Here is a 16725-nt window from a genome sequence, read left to right as displayed (position 1 = left end):
CCATTTTGTTTGGAAGCTTGGTGGATGTAAGAACATATCCTTCAGAGCAGGGGTTGAAAAGGGAGATGTTTAGGGGCCAGGCAAGTAAAGCAAATGACCTATGGTAGGTTGGTGGAGTGAGAAAAATGAGAGATCTCTGGGCAACCTTGCTTCCAGCCAACCCTTGCTCTTCAAATGGGAATCTAGGATGTGGGTAATAAATCCTCTGCTTTAATAAAACAGTTCCAAATTTATTTATTCATTTATTTCTGGGGATTGAACCCACAGCCTTCTACTGAGCTACATTCTCAGCCCTTTCAAAATTTTGTATTTTAAGACAGGGTCTTACGAAGTCTCTCAATTGCCCGAGCTGGGCTGGAACTCATGATCCTCCAGCCTCAGCCACCCAGAGTGCTGGGGTTGCAGGCGTGTGCCACCATTGCCAGGTGAGGCTTCCAATTGAAAAATGTTAGCAACTAACAAATGTTAAGTAAAATGTCCTGTAGGCCAAACCAAATCTGTGTCCAGGTCTGGCCCAGGGGCTGCTGGTGTGTGGTCGCTGCTGTGGAGCCACAGACTTTGCCTGGATTCTGGCTCTGACACTGTTTTTTCTTTCAGAAACTGATGGGTGCAATAACAGCTCACTTTCCCCTTCTTTTCCTCCTCCTCCCCCTCCTCCTCCTCTTCCTCCTCCACCTTTTCTTCCCTTCCCCTTTTCCCTCCCCCCTTCTTATTCTTGTTTTTGTATATGTGCTGCCTAAGCGCACATCTTGTTTTTGTTCTTGTTCTCCTCTTTATCCTCCTCCCTCTTCTTCCTCTTTCTTTCCTTCTCCTCTTTTCTCTTCTCCTCCACAAAGCAGTAAGCTTGCTTTTCATGTACTTAAATGGATGTGTATGAAGTACTTCTCCAGTGTCTGCTACCTTACCAGAGCCAGTAAATGGCTCTTATAGTGACCAGAATTCTGTAGTTTTCAATCATTTTCTTCCAAAAATAAACAAATGCATCATTTTAGAACAACAGAACATTGCCATTTCCTCAACTATCCTTCAGGCTAAGGTGTGTTTGTTAGTGTAGGAAAGGCGTATGACTAAGATCTCTCCCCTTGCTTGCCTGGGCTTGTGTCTTCTCTTTAGATCCATTGGTCCTACAGAAGTCTGAAACATGAGGAAGAAACATTTCTGAAGAAATAAAATCTTTAACTTCAGCCTCACAGGCATTTGTTGGAGCAGCTCTCTATTCCGTGTTCTGCTGGATACAGTACAAGGTGAATCAGAGACACAGTCCTTGTCCTCTTGGAGAATGAAAGTGTCCTTCAAAAACAATGGAAAGTTTATATTCATGGGAGGTGGGACAAATGACGTGCTTGCATTTATTTGTAAGAGAAGAGTCTGATATATGTCATACGAGGGGAAAATAATTTTGCTTTTTTCCCCTTTCATCAGATTGCTCAAGAAGAAATGAGATTTCAGAGTTGAAAAACTTGAAGAGATTCCTTGGTGAGAGAACATGAGAAATGTTCAGATGCACAGAGAGGAGAGAGCTCCATATGCAGTGTAAGACCTGAGGAGTCTTAGAGATGAACAAAGATGACAGTGTAGATGGGTTTAAATACATTAGCATGGAAGGGTATGGTCTAGGGGAACAATTGTGACGAGAGGGGCCGGGCATTCTCAGAACTGAATGGTGTGCGGCCATATTCTGGGGAAGTCCTTAGCCTTGGCCTTCCTCAGAGGGCGTGTCCGTCCTCCAAGTTTAGGAAAAGCCCCCTCCCACCCTCACCCAGTGCCTATGTATCTTGACCCTTCTTCATGACGTTTCCAGTTGGTAACAGTCAACATGCTCTCTGTTGTAGTCCCGAGTCAGTTTAGGCTTATCTGACTACCAGTCTGTCTCTGGGGAGGAGAACTCAGGAAGAAGAGACAATGGACAGTTGCTTATTGCCCCACAGCAGTCCTACAGGTTTTGTTGCAACTCAGCTGTTGAGCCCTGACCCTCCTCGGTGATTGTCAAGTGGCTACCAGTGGAAAGTTCCTGGCTTTCTGTCTCTCAGGTGCCTCCTTTGGATCTTGACTACTTTTGTCTGGAATTTCTTGTGAAAATGATATTTTGTTTTTGTTAGGCAAAATTTGTTCCAGGGACTTTTAAATTTTCTTAAAAATACTGCATCTCATAAAACAAAAAACAAAATACTGCATCTCATAATCAACAGTGACTAAAAAAATGTGGAGAGGAAGGAAGACTAACTTCTTCAAACATCTTTGAATGTGCCAGTTTGACTCAGTGGGAGTAAAAGTATAAAACTGATTTTAATTTTAATAACTAGCTGCATACACACATTTATACTTGTAAAAAAATATCTGAGATTGCAATGTGTAGTTTTTACCTGTAGCTGTTCTGAGTATTGGTAAGAGAAAGCAAACATAAATATTCAAATAGATAGCATTTTAAGACAATAGCTTGGTAGAGGTATTTGCTGTTTGATTTCATTCCGCTCCCACCTACCTGCCACCTGTGCCTCTTTTGCCAAGTTACATAGTTACGCTTGCTTTAATTTCCTTTATTATATCTGCGAATGGAGGGGGGCTGCTTGTAATAGTACCTCATTGAGATAGGGCATGGATAGTAAGTAGATTAATGTAGAGACAGCTCTTAAAGTGTACCTGGTACACATTAAGTATTGAATAGATGTGAGCTAAGTAGGAATATGATTATAATGATTACGATGGAGATCAAGAAGATATGGTCCTAAACGTAGGATTAGACTAACTCTGGTCTAAAGTTTTCAGGTGGTTGAGGGACTACTGAACACCTTTGGCCAACATTTCTTTAAATAGGAGGACACACTGGGTGTGCAATGGGCAGAGGTCCTGCTCTCCATCTCCTATGAAGGCTTAAAGGCTGAAGATGCCCAAGAGGCCAAAGAAGAACTCCCAGCAGGGAATTGTTTACTGTGGCCCCGGTCTGCTAATCCCAAATTTGCTAGCTCAGCGGGAAATCTTTTTAGAGGGAACTCTAATATTCAAAATTATCTACATCTGCTTATACATGTTCCTGTGCTATGGCTTAGAGGTAAAGCTTCCCCAAAGCCTCACATACTCATAGGTAGACCTTTTGAAAGGTGACTAGATTAGGAGGGGTGTAGATAGCTGACCTGTTTGGCAGCATGATCTAGTTGGAAGAGTGGGTCACTGTGGGTGTGGCCTAGAAGGGTCTATCTCCTCCACTCCTGGCTCCTCCCTTGACCTCTCTGCTTCCTCACCATCATGACATGAACAGCTATCCCTTTACCATGCCCCTCTGCCATGCTGTCTTGCTTTGGAGCCAGCCGACTATGGACTGACACATGAGGCAAAATAAACCTGTCCTCCTTTAAGTTGCAGGCGTTGGGTATTTTGTTTCAGTGATGAAGAAAATGACTAAGACACTATATATTTTAGGAGATAGCACCTTTTAGAAAAATAATTATTCATGAAAAAAGTATGAGTATATTTCTCCTTCCAATTATAAAGGGCAGCCCCATAATTTTAGAATTGCTAGAAAATATTTTATAGACTATAAAGTCAGCAAATACGGCATGTGGTTTCCCAAGTCTGTTGACTTAAAAGATATTTCCAAACATATGAGGAAATAAGAAAATTGGGCATCCTGTTCATACACATCTATTGAAAGTTTTGACAGTTTTTGGGTGCAGTCACATCAATAATGCATACCCATAGGTAGCTTGCCAGATTAAATAATTGTGGTTCTGGATTTAATTGTGAACTTGTTACCTTAATGGTAATTCCAGACAGGGGAATAACAGAATGAAGGGCCTGCCCATAGTGTTACTGCTGCCTATAAAAACAAATAGGATCCTTAGGGTTTAATTAGAGGGTGTATAATCACTCTTAAAGCATGCTCATACTAAAATGGGAACATTGAACATCTGGAAGATGAGTCTGGATTTGGTCAGTTGCCTTTAGAAACTAAGTTCATAAAATTGTGACTGTCCAAAGGAAGAGTGATACTCCCAGGTGGATTTATACACAGGCAAATGTAAGCTGGCTACAAAGCAGAATAGTTCAGGGGATTTCAAATCACAAGAAATCTAAGGTGATGATTAGAGTCTTTGGGAGTAATATAAAAAGAAGTAATCTAAAATGAAGCGCAAGTACATGAGCAGTTTGTTTTTCTTTGGCAAACCACACCTACTCTCTGGAACACTCAAGCAGGATATCGACCAGCTTCAGAGAGTCTGTTTAGGAAAAGAATGAATGAAGGACCATCCATAGTTACATAGGCTCAATTAAAAGGGTCAGAAAAGAAGCATATAGAGTTGTCTCCTCATTTATAGGAGATATGTTACATGTTTCCCAGGACATGGCAGAAACCATGGGTCATACCTAGCTATATAGACTACGTTTTTTCCTATACTTATATACCTATGATAAAATTTACACTTGATCTTAGCCAAAAGGCCAAGAAGCAATACCTATGATAAAATTTATAAAGTAGGCAAACTAACAACAACAATAACTACTACTAAAATGGAACAATTATGACAAAACATTATAGTGAGAAGTATGTGAATGTGTTCTTTCAAAGTATCTTGCAGTACTATACTCACTGGTGATGTGAGATGACACAATGCCTATATAAGATGATGTGAGCTGAGTGACACAGGCATTGTGACGTTGCCTTAGGCTATTACAGAAAGGTTACTTAAACAGAAGCACTGTGATACTGTGACAATCAAAATGGTAGCTCCAACAGCTACTAAGTGACCAGTGGGCAGGTAGCATATACAGCATGCACACGTTGGACAAAGGGGTGATTCCTGTTTCAGGTGAGGTGGAGTGAGTAGGTGAGAGATTTTCATGCTCAGGGGGGTGTACAATTGAAAAATTATGAGTTGTTTATTTCTAGATTTTTCCATTTAGTCTTTTTCAGACATGGTTTACCACGGGTAACAGAAACTGTGGAAAGTGAAACCACAGATAAGGGGAAGCATTGAGTATAACTTTCCCTTTCACTCTTCCATTGTCAAAGTCATATATATCTATATATCTACATCCCACCCTCCCTAATGCATTAAAATGTTAGGAAGAGACACAGGACCTTTGCTTTCATTTTTTTCTTTCCAAAGGTATGAAAGGAAGGTTTATGCTTTGTTTGATTCTTCGTGATTTTAGGAATATTTTCAATAAAATTGTCTTTATCTTTTGCAGTAGATTCTATCTAAAACCAGCTTTGTGTTTAGGAATAAAATTTCATGTTTCATGGGATATTTTATATTCTCTCTCCATAAAAAAAGCTCACTGCTGGGATTTAGCTCAGTGGTTTCACTGCCTGCTGCACAAGCACAAGGACCCGAGTTCGATCCCCAGTACCGCCCCCCCCCCAAAAAAAACCCAAAACTCAGTGTCTCTAAGTTGCTAGGATTCCACTCCACATAGTATGGCAAAGTATTTATTTATATAAATTAGATTACTCTAAAGTAAAACATAACTTATGAGTATGGTCTAGGAGCAAAAGTGAATGGAGCGGGAACGCAGTAAAAGGTTGGTTACAAGGGTCAGTACTTGTGATTACTTAGCTTTTTGCAGTCTGTTTACTCCTTAGGAGGCACAGGCAAGATCATGCAAGTGTGTGTAGAGTGAAACAATTCATGAATACTCAGCCATGAGATGGAAAATAAAAGTGAAATAGGTATGACTATAAAAATTTTCATCTATTAATATGTACCTTAGGAAAAGGAAAATGTTCAAGAAAGGAATTTAAACTGGGTTTGATTGACCTGTGGTTTACTAAGTTAGGGTAATAGTTGAGGAATTAAAATAAATTTCCAATCTAAATGTGTCTTTCAGTTTAAGATCCCTTGGAAAAAATTTCCAAAATGCATTATGTCTTTTCGTGGGGTGACACATGGTCTTATTTTCCAAACACTTTGATTTAATATTTGAATGCAATGATTTTTGACTTTGTTAGTATATTTAAACTTAAAAAGAAAATACCTTAATTTGCTTATGCATAAGCCTATTAAAAAACATTTCTAGGGGCTCTTGTTTTGTTTATTCTCCAGAACATAACCTATCTTTGAAGTGGTATATTAGTTTTTAAAAAGTCATTCCCAAGCTGAATAATTAGACTGCAAACAAAAGCTATTCTTAGAGCATATTCCACATATAAAGCTATGCACATTATGCTTTGATTCAAAGAATTTTCTTATAAAACTTTGTTATTGTTAGAGGTCTATATTCAGAATGGCAACTTTGGTTTTTGATGATTACTCCATCCTGGAACAATTTCCCCTCTGTCCAATTAAGCCAGAATTAGGAGCACATTTAGAGGCTTAAACCTCTCAACTGCTTGCTTCAGAAATGAAGACCTTTAGTAGTTGTGCTCATTTTGTCTCTTCATGGAGGGTTCATAAGAAAACAGAATCAATCCCTTTAAGTTTTTGGGAGAGAGAAAGGTTGCCTTTGTTGTTTTGATCTTAGTATGCTGTGTATTTTTTATTGGCTGTTAAGTATAAAAAAATCATAGCCTCTTTTTGTTTTTCTGCTATGCTCTCATATTGTAAATCACACAATGCCTTCCAACTTAATGTAAAATGCCCAATTCCAAATATCATTTAAAAATGGTTTATCATTATAGTCAATAGAAAGGCTTCCAGGGTGTAAAAAAACTGTCCAATGGTTTGATTAATATTCCACAAGCTGCTAAAAATATATTCATGCATTTTAGATAATTAATTCCAGAGTATAGATACACATTCATGCTCTTTTAGACCACTTATTCTATGATTACAAGAGGCTATTTTAGTTAATTTAGCAACTGGCTAGGTTATTGTTTCAACAATATGATCCATAATACCAAAGCAGCTCCTTTCCAGATATTTAAAGCAACTCAAGTTGTTTACATGCATCAGCTGGGTGATTTTCCTATATCTTTGTGTCAATTGGAGTCATGGTATTTGGTAAAAATTGTCATTAAATCAAGACAACTGCACTTAGTTAAATTTCCCCCATACAGAGAATTATAGGAAAAGTACAGTAGCTGATTTGAGGCCAACATTATTAAGTAAATACAGGTTTTAGAAAATGAATGCCGACTACAAAAATGGAGTTGTATAATTAAACATCAAATAGTCCAAGTAATAAAAGTCATAGATTAACTGTTTCTCAGTTCTACTCAGATCCTTTAAATAATGCTTCACCACTTGAGCATTGGTTCTTTCATCAGAAGAGTGCCTATCCTTAAAATTTGGGAATTTCAGCTCTTTTGGAGCACCAATCATCTGTAGAAAGTAATTGGCATCTTCTTCCAAAGTTTCAAATTTCCCTACAAAATCATAGTTGATCAAACATGGATAGCAGAGTTTGCTGACCTTTTCCCAGTGAATGTCCATTCCAACGGGTCGGTGAGCATCCAGCAAATAGTGGATGAACTCTTTGAATTTGACTCCAGATCCATTATTCAATGTTTCTTCACAGGCATTTGGCCGATATTTCTTTATAATTGCTTTTCCAAATACTGGATGATAGTAACTATTGGGGTGTTCGAATTTGTCCCGAAATGCTGACACTAATCTTTCCATGGGGTCACGAACAAACACAGCTTTGGTGTAGGTATTTAAGCGAGTGTATATCTCTTTTAGGTCAAAGCTATCTAGCTTTTTCAAATGCTTTCCATAGTGGACAGCATCGTGGGAGATGTTGTATGCAGAGGAAGCCAACCCATTTAGTACCATCAGAACCCTTTTCCAGTTGGAACACCCAGCCTTTGGCACTTCACAGTATAAGATTTTGTGTTTGTCTTCTACATAGATCCTGGAAACCACATGAAACAGATGTGATTGACCATGGCTCACTGCACTGTATTTCCTGCAAAACTCCTGAAGGAAGGACCTACGTTTCTCTTGGGTTTCATCAGTTTTTTTCCATTTGTTGTCTTTGACTAAACTTTTATTTAAAGGCCGAATGTCCAATGGCCAATTCATTTCACTGGACTTCATGGAGAGAATTTTAGTTCCTTGATGTTTTTCAACCAGTTTACTTATTGATGACCCTGTGACTTTACTCAAAGCTTGATCCTCTGCTTGTGAAAGGCTGATCTTTGTTAAATCCCTAGTAGGTCTCTCAGAGTTGAGTAGATTTTCCCTTTTTTCCTTCTGATCTTCAGGCATGTGAAACTTGGTGTTCTGTTAAAATAGAAAGGAGAAATGTTGGAAGCACATTCACAAATGTGAGTATAGTAAATAAGAAACTTAACATACTTGTTTAAAAATACTAGTGAGGATACCATACTTTGTGTAAGCTGCCAGAAACAGTTTAGCAAGCCATGGTGAATATCATTTTGTAGTAAGCATCTTCACAGAAATTATAACAATGAAAAACCAAAAATGGTACCTACAGGATGGAGAGGAAAAAGCCCTGTATTTTCATCCTGACTTTGCCTGCAATGTGATTAAATGTAATAATTCTGTGTGTCAGTGATTGTTGGGAGCCACTCTACTATTTTTTGGGGGAAAAAATAACATCACAATTAAATTATGATTAGGGCTCTCTTGGGCCTCAGTGGTCCCATGATGCTGTGACGCTCAAGGGCAAGTACATCAGCTGAAGACCTCCTGGTTCTTTAAGAATCTAGTAGTAACACAAAAAGAGAAAGGTTTCTCCTGGGAAGGGGCAAATTCCTTATCAGTTTAACTCATCCCACCTTCTGTAACAATGTTTTGCTCATCTCACTGTGCTAATCAACATAAGCTCCTCCTTGACCTAAGATCCTCATCAGCATAAGATCCTCCTCATCATAGGATTACCCTGCCCTCTTAGTCATCTGATACTCCCTATGAACCCAATAAATAGTGGCTATGCAAGTAAGTGTCTATTGTCTTTTTTTCTTTAGCCCTTGCTGTCCCTCTTTCTAGGCAGTTGGAGGATTGATTGGCCTCTGATAAGTGATTCTTGAGCTATTAGTGAAAGTATTATTTTCAAGTGCTGATTTAGTTAGTGTATCTGAGTGTAATAAGAAATGTATTTGGGCCGAAATTTTTCTTGTTTTGGTTGGCACAGTTTAATGCACAGAGTAGTTCAGTCATAAATTACAATTTAAAAATTATGGTAAGACTAATCATCAAATCCTGATGATCAGTTTTCTAGGAATTTGCAAAAAGTGATATATTTTCCCCCTTGGAAAATGTTTTACATTTCTAAAGTCATTTATCATAGTAGTTTATGAAGTATAGTCATAATATTATATAACTTCATTCATGTATGAGGCCTTTCCTTTTTCTCAAGAGAAAAATAATGAAGGAATCCATATAAGTCTAGCTGATGTTCTGCTATGTAAACTCTATCAAAAGTAGAAAGATTTCAGTTTGCTTGCTTGAAGGATGAGTCAGCCCACTTCACATGTACTCTTTATCTGACTACATCCATCCTTCCTATAACTCTTGTGGCTGATGAAGAAAGACATTGGGACTTTCAATGTGATATCCTCTGATTGGGACAAAAGTTGTTTGACAGCAAGTTTGGCTTTTACTCTGGGTAAACTAAGGATCCTTTGGACAGCCCTGAGCAGGAGGTAAGATGATCTCATTTAAACTTAGGAAGGATGACTGTGGAGAAGACTGGACTGGAAATCAATGTACAGGATTTTCTGCATGTTGCTGGAAAAAAAAAAATGATACGCTCTGAGGGTAACACATGGTGCCACCAGCCTGAAGGTAGGGGATGTGATGGACAAAGTTCAAAATCTACAATTTATATCTCCAGTGTCTAGAACGGCCTTTAATAGTTGCTTTCAAATTTTGTTGAATGAATGAATCAATAGCATTACATCTTCAAGGATGACAGAATTTTCTAGCTAACTGAATGAAAAAGCAGAGGAATAAACCTATGGTTAGACCCACTTTTAGGAAAAATGGTCCTTCCTAGTTTTTGTCCAGCTGAGTTTTAAGGGGCTGGTGCAAGCAGACCTTGTGAATAACCCCTGAACACCACACATCGACTTGTATAGTCCTATAAAAGAGCTTCCCTCAATATTTTATGCTGCTGAATCATCATCTGGGGGTCTCAACTTTAAAACCATTTGTGTGCTGTCTTCTGTAGAGATTTCCAGGATGTCAGAGCCTTCTATCCTTCTTTGTACTTACCAATGATTTATAATCCATAAAGTTGTCACCTATAATGTACAACTTGATTGTAAGTTTGAAAGATCATAGGGTTTTTAGTAGGTATTTTTCAAGGTACTTAGCACAGGCCTGAAATAAATCTGCCATGACGTTTCTATTTCTACTTCTTCTTCTGTTACCACATGTTCTACCTGTTACATGATAATTGCTATTGATGTCATTTTAGTAGTAGTAGCAACACTACTTTATTCCAGTGACCTAGTGAATTTCAAGATTCCCTGAGCTGTGCATTATTATCCACACTGTAATTTGTGTGTCTCTGCACTGTAACTCTAGCCAATTCTCTCCTCTGCTCCACGAACGGAAACAAAAACACAGCCTTGCAGCTATGCCCTGTGGACCTTCTGCTTCTCTAGTCATCAAATTCCCCTTTAATCTTTAGGGACTTCCGGATGTTTGTTTCCCATGACTTCTTGTAAATGAGCCCCACCCCCCATCTCCTACTTTGCTTCCCCTGTACTTTTGAAAGTAAAGGAAATTTCACTTCCTGGAAGCGCTTGAACCTAGGCAAGAAGGTAGGGACTGTTTCTTTGCAGTGTACTCTGCTTTCAGGACATCTTCCAGCAAAATCTGCTGCTTCTGTGAGATGCATGCATCCTACTGTTTTGCTTCCACACAGTCTGTTTATCACTGGTCTCTTTACTCCACACACTGGAGACTCTGGCTTCTAACTCAAACTTGGGTTCTTCCTCTGAGCTCTTGTTACTATGTACAGTGACTGACATCCAATCAATTCTCTCCTCTGGCCACATGGCCTTTAACAGAAGAATTCTCCACCTTACACTGTATCAACGGGGCCTATTCCACCTTCATCATCTCTCAGTCCACCAAGCCTCACCTTCCGGCTCTTTGTTATTTCCTGCTTTGCAATACTCTTCCTGCGTTCACTACACCATCAAGGAGGCTATCAGCAGCCCCCAAAACTGGTTTCTCATCCTTTAGCTAGAAATGCTTTCTCTGTCCACCTTGTCTCAGCTACGTACCCCAAGATTCTCTGCCAGAGCACCCTGCTGATTTTCCTCGTGGCCCTAATCACGATGTGAAAAGATTTTACATATTTCATTTATTTCTGTCTCCTTCCATTGCACCACAACATAACTACAGGGATCTTATTTCTCTTGCTCTCTACAGTACTTAGCACAGTGCCAGGGACATAGATGATGATCGATAAATAATACAGAAATGAGTGTCTGTGGTTGTGATTAAATGGTGGGCTTTGAAACAATTATTTTATGACCTTGTTGAAGAAAAACAGAGTTCATCAAAAGGTCAAGTTTAGTTTAGATAAACAATTGACCAATTCTTGTCAAGGAACTGAAAAATCAGTGTTCAAACAAATCTTTGGCATAATAGAAAACAAATAAAACAGGCACCTGTAGAGCTGCTAAACTAGGTGTGGCGGTGGATAGCCTTACCTGCCTGTTAAGTCACATTGGGGCAAAGTCACTCAGGCTTCCCGAACCCCTGGGGATTGGGGTAGTGGTCAGCACTGTGGGTTCTTCAGCTTTACTGTGGATACTTTGAGTCAGTCTCTGAGGGGGAGGCTCCTGGCTCTAACATCAACAAGCTCCCCTGGTGTTCCACAGACAGGCGTGGCATTTGGGGACCACACAACTAGTGTGTGACAAAGATAATTAAAGAAATAAGGGTCAAGTTCTGATGAATGTCTTTCCTCCTATCCAAGGGAGAAAGACAAAATGGTGGACTTGAATATTTGAGTAAGAAGAGACAGAGCTCGAATGTAACGCAGGGGTGTCACCTGAGCCTTCACTCGAACCGGATATCTGTGTTCATTGAGAAGCTTTGTAACGACTCATTTAACTGGGAAATGGCTACATGATGGACAGTCCCATCACTCACTATAAATAAGACGTTAGTCTCCTGTTGGTGTATTTAGTGGTCGTCCTTTCTCTGTACTCTGACAAAACTGAGATACAGGATAACGCGGTGGCACCAGCTCCCTGAAAGACCTCTGGGGTGGCCGCCAGGCCTTCTCCCACAACCGCTGACGTCACTGTTACTGACTTTATGACATCTGTTATCAGGATTTGGTGTCATTCCTCCCGATCGATCCCTTCCCCACATGCATTCCCTACAGATCCAAGCAAAGGCTTTCCAGGCCTGAAAGGCTGGAACTACTAACATTAAAGTTAATGACATGTTACCTGTGAGACTAACACCAATGAATTTCCACCCCCATCATCACAAGGATAATAACAAGAAGAAGAAGAAGAAGAAAAAGTGAAATCCCAGACCTCCATTTTCCTTGGGCATGTGAAGTAAACCCCCTCCAAGCTACGAGTGGCCTTGAGCTCCTCTTGAACTCTTTCTCATTTCTAAAATGGTCCTATTATTTATTTATTTTTTTTCTGGTACTGGGGATCTAACTCAGGACCTTGTGCTTGCAGGGCAGGTGCAGTGCCACTGAGCTACATTCCTGGCCCTGGTCCTATTATTTTTTGGTTACCCACTCACAAAATCCGAGAGCTGCTTTAAAAACTGGAAATTAAATTGACTACTTTTTATTTCATGATGCCTCTTTTTAGGATTTTAAATCTATTACCTCTTAATTGAATATCCTTTAGTGTCCTTCTAATTAGTTTCTCTGAAATTTATTACTGAATTAGTCTTCCTCAAGATTGATTTCATTTTTCATTCCTTAACATTTTGGACCAGCTCCACTAGATACAAATTAAAGTCCTAATTCGTTAGCTGGAACTTGCAGCCTGCCTGTACCGGACCTCTTATTCTTTCTTGACATGCTCTGTGCCCTAGTTTGGGCACCTCTGCTCTCTTGACATCCCCCACCCATCCTCTACCTCTTTTGGAGACTTTCAAAGTATTCTAGGTCAATATAAAAATCCTAATTTTATTTTTTCCTGAAAACCATCCAGACCTGCAGGGAATGACTTTACTCCCTTGAAAATGACTTTTGCAGTTAGACTGTACCATCTGCAAGGAAAATGATTTTACTCCAGATCATATTTGTCATTTGATATTTTTTGGTGGAAAACTCTTAACCACAGCTTAGTTGTACACTATGGATATAGTTTTCCATAAATACCTTTGAAGAGTGATAATTACAGAGTTAGTTGAAAGATATATAACTACAGATAAAACCGTATTTACATGAGTCAAATGGTAAAATGTGTGGAATATTCATCAACTGGAACATATTAGAAAACTTGTCCCTGTATCAAGTAATCTCCCTGTGAATTCTTCTCTGCTTCTCAACATTGTAATGAATTTCTTTTCTTTTCTCTCACTGAAGTCACTGACAGCCTACTACACATCAGGTATGTGCTAGATGCTGAAGATAAAATAGATAAAATCTGTGACCCTTTGAGGAAGCCAAATCTAATTGGGTTGATAAAAATAAGCAGTTTATGAAAAAAATGAGATAATTACCATAATGAAAGGAGCACAATTTGTAAAGGAAGCAGTACCTAAAATGAATCTGGGATCATGACCAGATAGCGGGAAGCTATCAGGAGGCAAGCCAGGGTTGGCAAGAACTGTGTGTGCCAATCAGGACTCCACAGGGAGACCAAATTTAGAGGGGAGCAAGGGGCAGGCAGTGGTGGGAGTCACTCTGAGCCCTGAAAGAGGGTCTGCACTTTACTACATAGGTGACAGAGACTTTCAACAAGGCAGTGACCTATTCAAGTCTTCCAATGAATATTTGAACAACAGTTGGAAGACACAACTGAGAGGAGATCCCATAGAAGACACTGTGATTGTCCATCAAGAATTCTTGTAAGAAGCATAAGACAATGACTTAAGAATGAAGAAAGAGGGAATTACCTGAGATAAATTTTGGAAAGATCAGATTGGGAGAGTGAGGGCGAAGGAAATTTACAGAATGACTCCAGAGACAAGGATTAAGAGTAGCAGACATGTGGAGGACTATCAGGTGGATGTGAACACTTGGTGTCTTCAATTTCAGATCTCTGGGGTTTGAGATGCCTTTGAGGGAGCTGGAAATAATCAGGACTGAAAACTGGGAATGCATTTGGGAGATGTTGGCTGGTGGAGGTGTTGGCTGAAACTGGGTGGCTTGAAGGGCATGTGAAGGGAGAATAGTAGCAATTGCAATGCCTGCTGTTTACTGAGTGCTTGGTACATGCTAGACCCACAAAACACACTGACACATACTGTGTCAATCCAGTTACCACCTACTGTGGTAATCTTTCATTTTCATTTTACAGATGAAGAAATATAGTCTCAACAATATGAAATAACTTGTTGAAAGGACACAGCAAAAGAAAAAAGAGAGTTCATGAGCCCAGAGTTTTCTTCCTGGGAATAAAACATTTTTTCTCTTCTCATTGTATCTTGCAGAGAATGGGAGAACCTGGAACAGGAAATGCCAAACTCACCTACTGGGAAAAGGATGAAGGGTAGGAGGGCCTGTAAAGAAAGGATCTCCTCTGGTCTGAGTTCTTTAAGGTGCCCAGGACTCTGCTTTTTTCCTTGAGTAAGACAAGTCAGGCACTCCATGATTCTAGTCTGTCAGAGACGCAGAAGGAAGACGTGTAGGTCATGCTGGAACCCCTAGATATCCTTCTGCAAAGACTCTGGAGCCAGTGGAGTGGGAATATGTCTTTCATGCTGGCTACAAATTCGTACTGATGGTGCCATTTCTGAGTGTCCTTGGACATTGTAGGATATGTCTGTTGTAGGTGGGAGGACCTTGATGTACAATGAACAAACTTGATGATGATAATATTAGCAATGAGATGGTGATTTTTTTCTCTTTCATATCACTTAGCATTTAACTAGTTGAATTTTATGACATTACTATTAATAATATATTTTTTGTGATTTACCTTGGATCTAGATGAATAAGTACAGTTGCATTTCTTTACATTATCATGAAGACCTGATTGTCTCTAGTTGTTAATATTGAGGTAGGATGCAAGAAATAAAGATAATCAGAAAGGGTTAAGGCAAATCAGAATTTTAAAAATCATACTTAAAAAAATCCTAAGGGACTTAAAAATACAATAAGACTGTAAATTGGGCCCATGCTTTTCACCTGTGAATTGAGCCTATGCTTTTCATGCTACAGACCTGCATCCTAAAGGAAACAGCACTATTAAGAGGGCATCATATCTCTAAACTTGAAACACATGCACAAGGCCCCCATTCAGCCAAGTTGGGAGCCTGACACACAGTTGGAATGCACATCCCTCATCACCTGTCTCAGGATACCCCAAGACAACATAAAAAACCCAGTCCCAGATCATAACGTGCCTGTCTTTCGAGGGCCATGCTCTATTCTCTTTGAATGTGTACTTCTTTAATTTTGCCTACTAAACCTTTTTATGCTTCTCATCGGTGTATCCCGAAAATTCTTTTTCTATGATAGAAGTCAGTGATCCTAAAAACTACTCTGTGGGTGGGGTGAGTTGGGTCCCCCTCTCCTCTTTGGAGGACTTTCTCAGGCCCCATGGGTGATAATATGAGTCATGATGGAAGGGGGTGGGATGCTCTGAAGCCAGTCCTTTCTGGAGATGCAGAGGAGTGCCTTCTGTGCCTCAGCTGACTGCAAGCTTACGAGAGGGGTGAGGTCTGAGACCTCATTCATAACAGAGCCTGGGGGCCAGCTGGGAAGAGTGAGAGTAAAGATTGCTCAGGTCCAGGGCCATCAGATCCCTCCCCCTCTGCATCCTCACCCTCTACTCTTCCACCTGCAGTTATTCATTGAGCAAATGTTTCCTGAGCACTAACCAGGTGCCAGTTGCTGGGCTGTGTTGAGGGGTTAGCTAGCAAGACAGACTTGGTCGCTGATTTTACAGGGCAGCCTCTGGGTCAGGGGAGGAGAGGAAGATGAAGATAAGAAAACCAAGAATCACTAGACATATGGCAACCCATAAAACAGGGAGATCATGAAGCCAAGCAAGCATGAACAAGAGACAGCTAATCCTGGCTTGGAGGGAAGAGACAGTTTCTGGGAGAAAGTGTATCCAGAGAGAGTCATTTCCATTTCACTTATTTCTTCTACTGGTCTCCATTTTGTTTGCTTAGTTAGAAGTGTGGGACCTGGGAATGATTTAATCACTGTATTGACCCAAAGGCTGGACATAGAAATACTCATTTTACAAATGAAGGACCTGAAGTTTAGATAGTTAAAGTAAATTGCCTGACTTAACACAGCTGTCGATGGAGCTGTACCTCAGACTTCTGTCTTAGTCATCTGTGACTTGTTTTCAGTTCATCATACAAAGTCTGATCAAAATATATAGTGAATGTTTCAATTTAAAAAATTATTATAGTAACAGACATATTGCTATTAATCCCCTTCATATACTCCTCTTCATTTTAAACATATGTATCCTATTATTGTGGTCACTTTCTGAAGCAGTTCCGGAAGTCTCTTTCCATGAGTGTGATCAAAAGTATAGTGAATGCTTCTGCCAAGTGCCAACCAATGAAAAGGCTGTAAAAACATGACAGGGTGTCCTCATTCACCTTATGCATGGGATCTGGCACTGTATGACTTGCAGCTCTTTCCCCCACATCACAATGATCATAAAAGGTAAACGTGCTGAATGAATTCAGGAAG

The 16725-nt window shown here is 39.8% G+C and overlaps 1 protein-coding gene and 1 long non-coding RNA gene across 6 annotated transcripts in view; one reads left to right on the top strand and one right to left on the bottom strand.

Moving 5' to 3' along the window:
- LOC110350820 (uncharacterized) overlaps positions 1–8840 on the top strand; it is a 35510-nt gene extending 26670 nt beyond the window's left edge. The window contains exons 6-9 of one of the 2 annotated variants that reach the window (XR_015444219.1): positions 317–425; positions 1114–1244; positions 1423–1476; positions 7789–8840. This is a non-coding gene — a long non-coding RNA (uncharacterized LOC110350820). Of the gene's footprint in view, positions 1–316; positions 426–1113; positions 1245–1422; positions 1534–7788 lie in introns of both variants that reach the window. The other variant, XR_015444218.1, reaches the window with a different exon arrangement.
- The window catches only part of Chst9 (carbohydrate sulfotransferase 9), a 259739-nt gene continuing 248426 nt past the window's right edge, over positions 5413–16725 (bottom strand). For all 4 annotated transcript variants that reach the window (XM_021265127.2, XM_013075285.3, XM_087193867.1 and 1 more), the window contains one exon: positions 5413–8162. In XM_021265127.2, the coding sequence (XP_021120786.2) occupies positions 7074–8162 (1089 nt within the window). In that variant the 3' untranslated portion in view covers positions 5413–7073. The remainder of the gene's footprint in view (positions 8163–16725) is intronic.

The sequence above is a fragment of the Heterocephalus glaber genome, unplaced genomic scaffold (assembly GCF_053883595.1).
Source record: "Heterocephalus glaber isolate CG9 unplaced genomic scaffold, H.glaber_assembly_v1.0 deba00000331, whole genome shotgun sequence".
Taxonomy (NCBI): Eukaryota; Metazoa; Chordata; class Mammalia; order Rodentia; family Bathyergidae; genus Heterocephalus; species Heterocephalus glaber.
The sequence above is the reverse complement of the archived record's forward strand: the minus strand, read 5'-3'. Positions and strand labels throughout refer to the sequence as shown.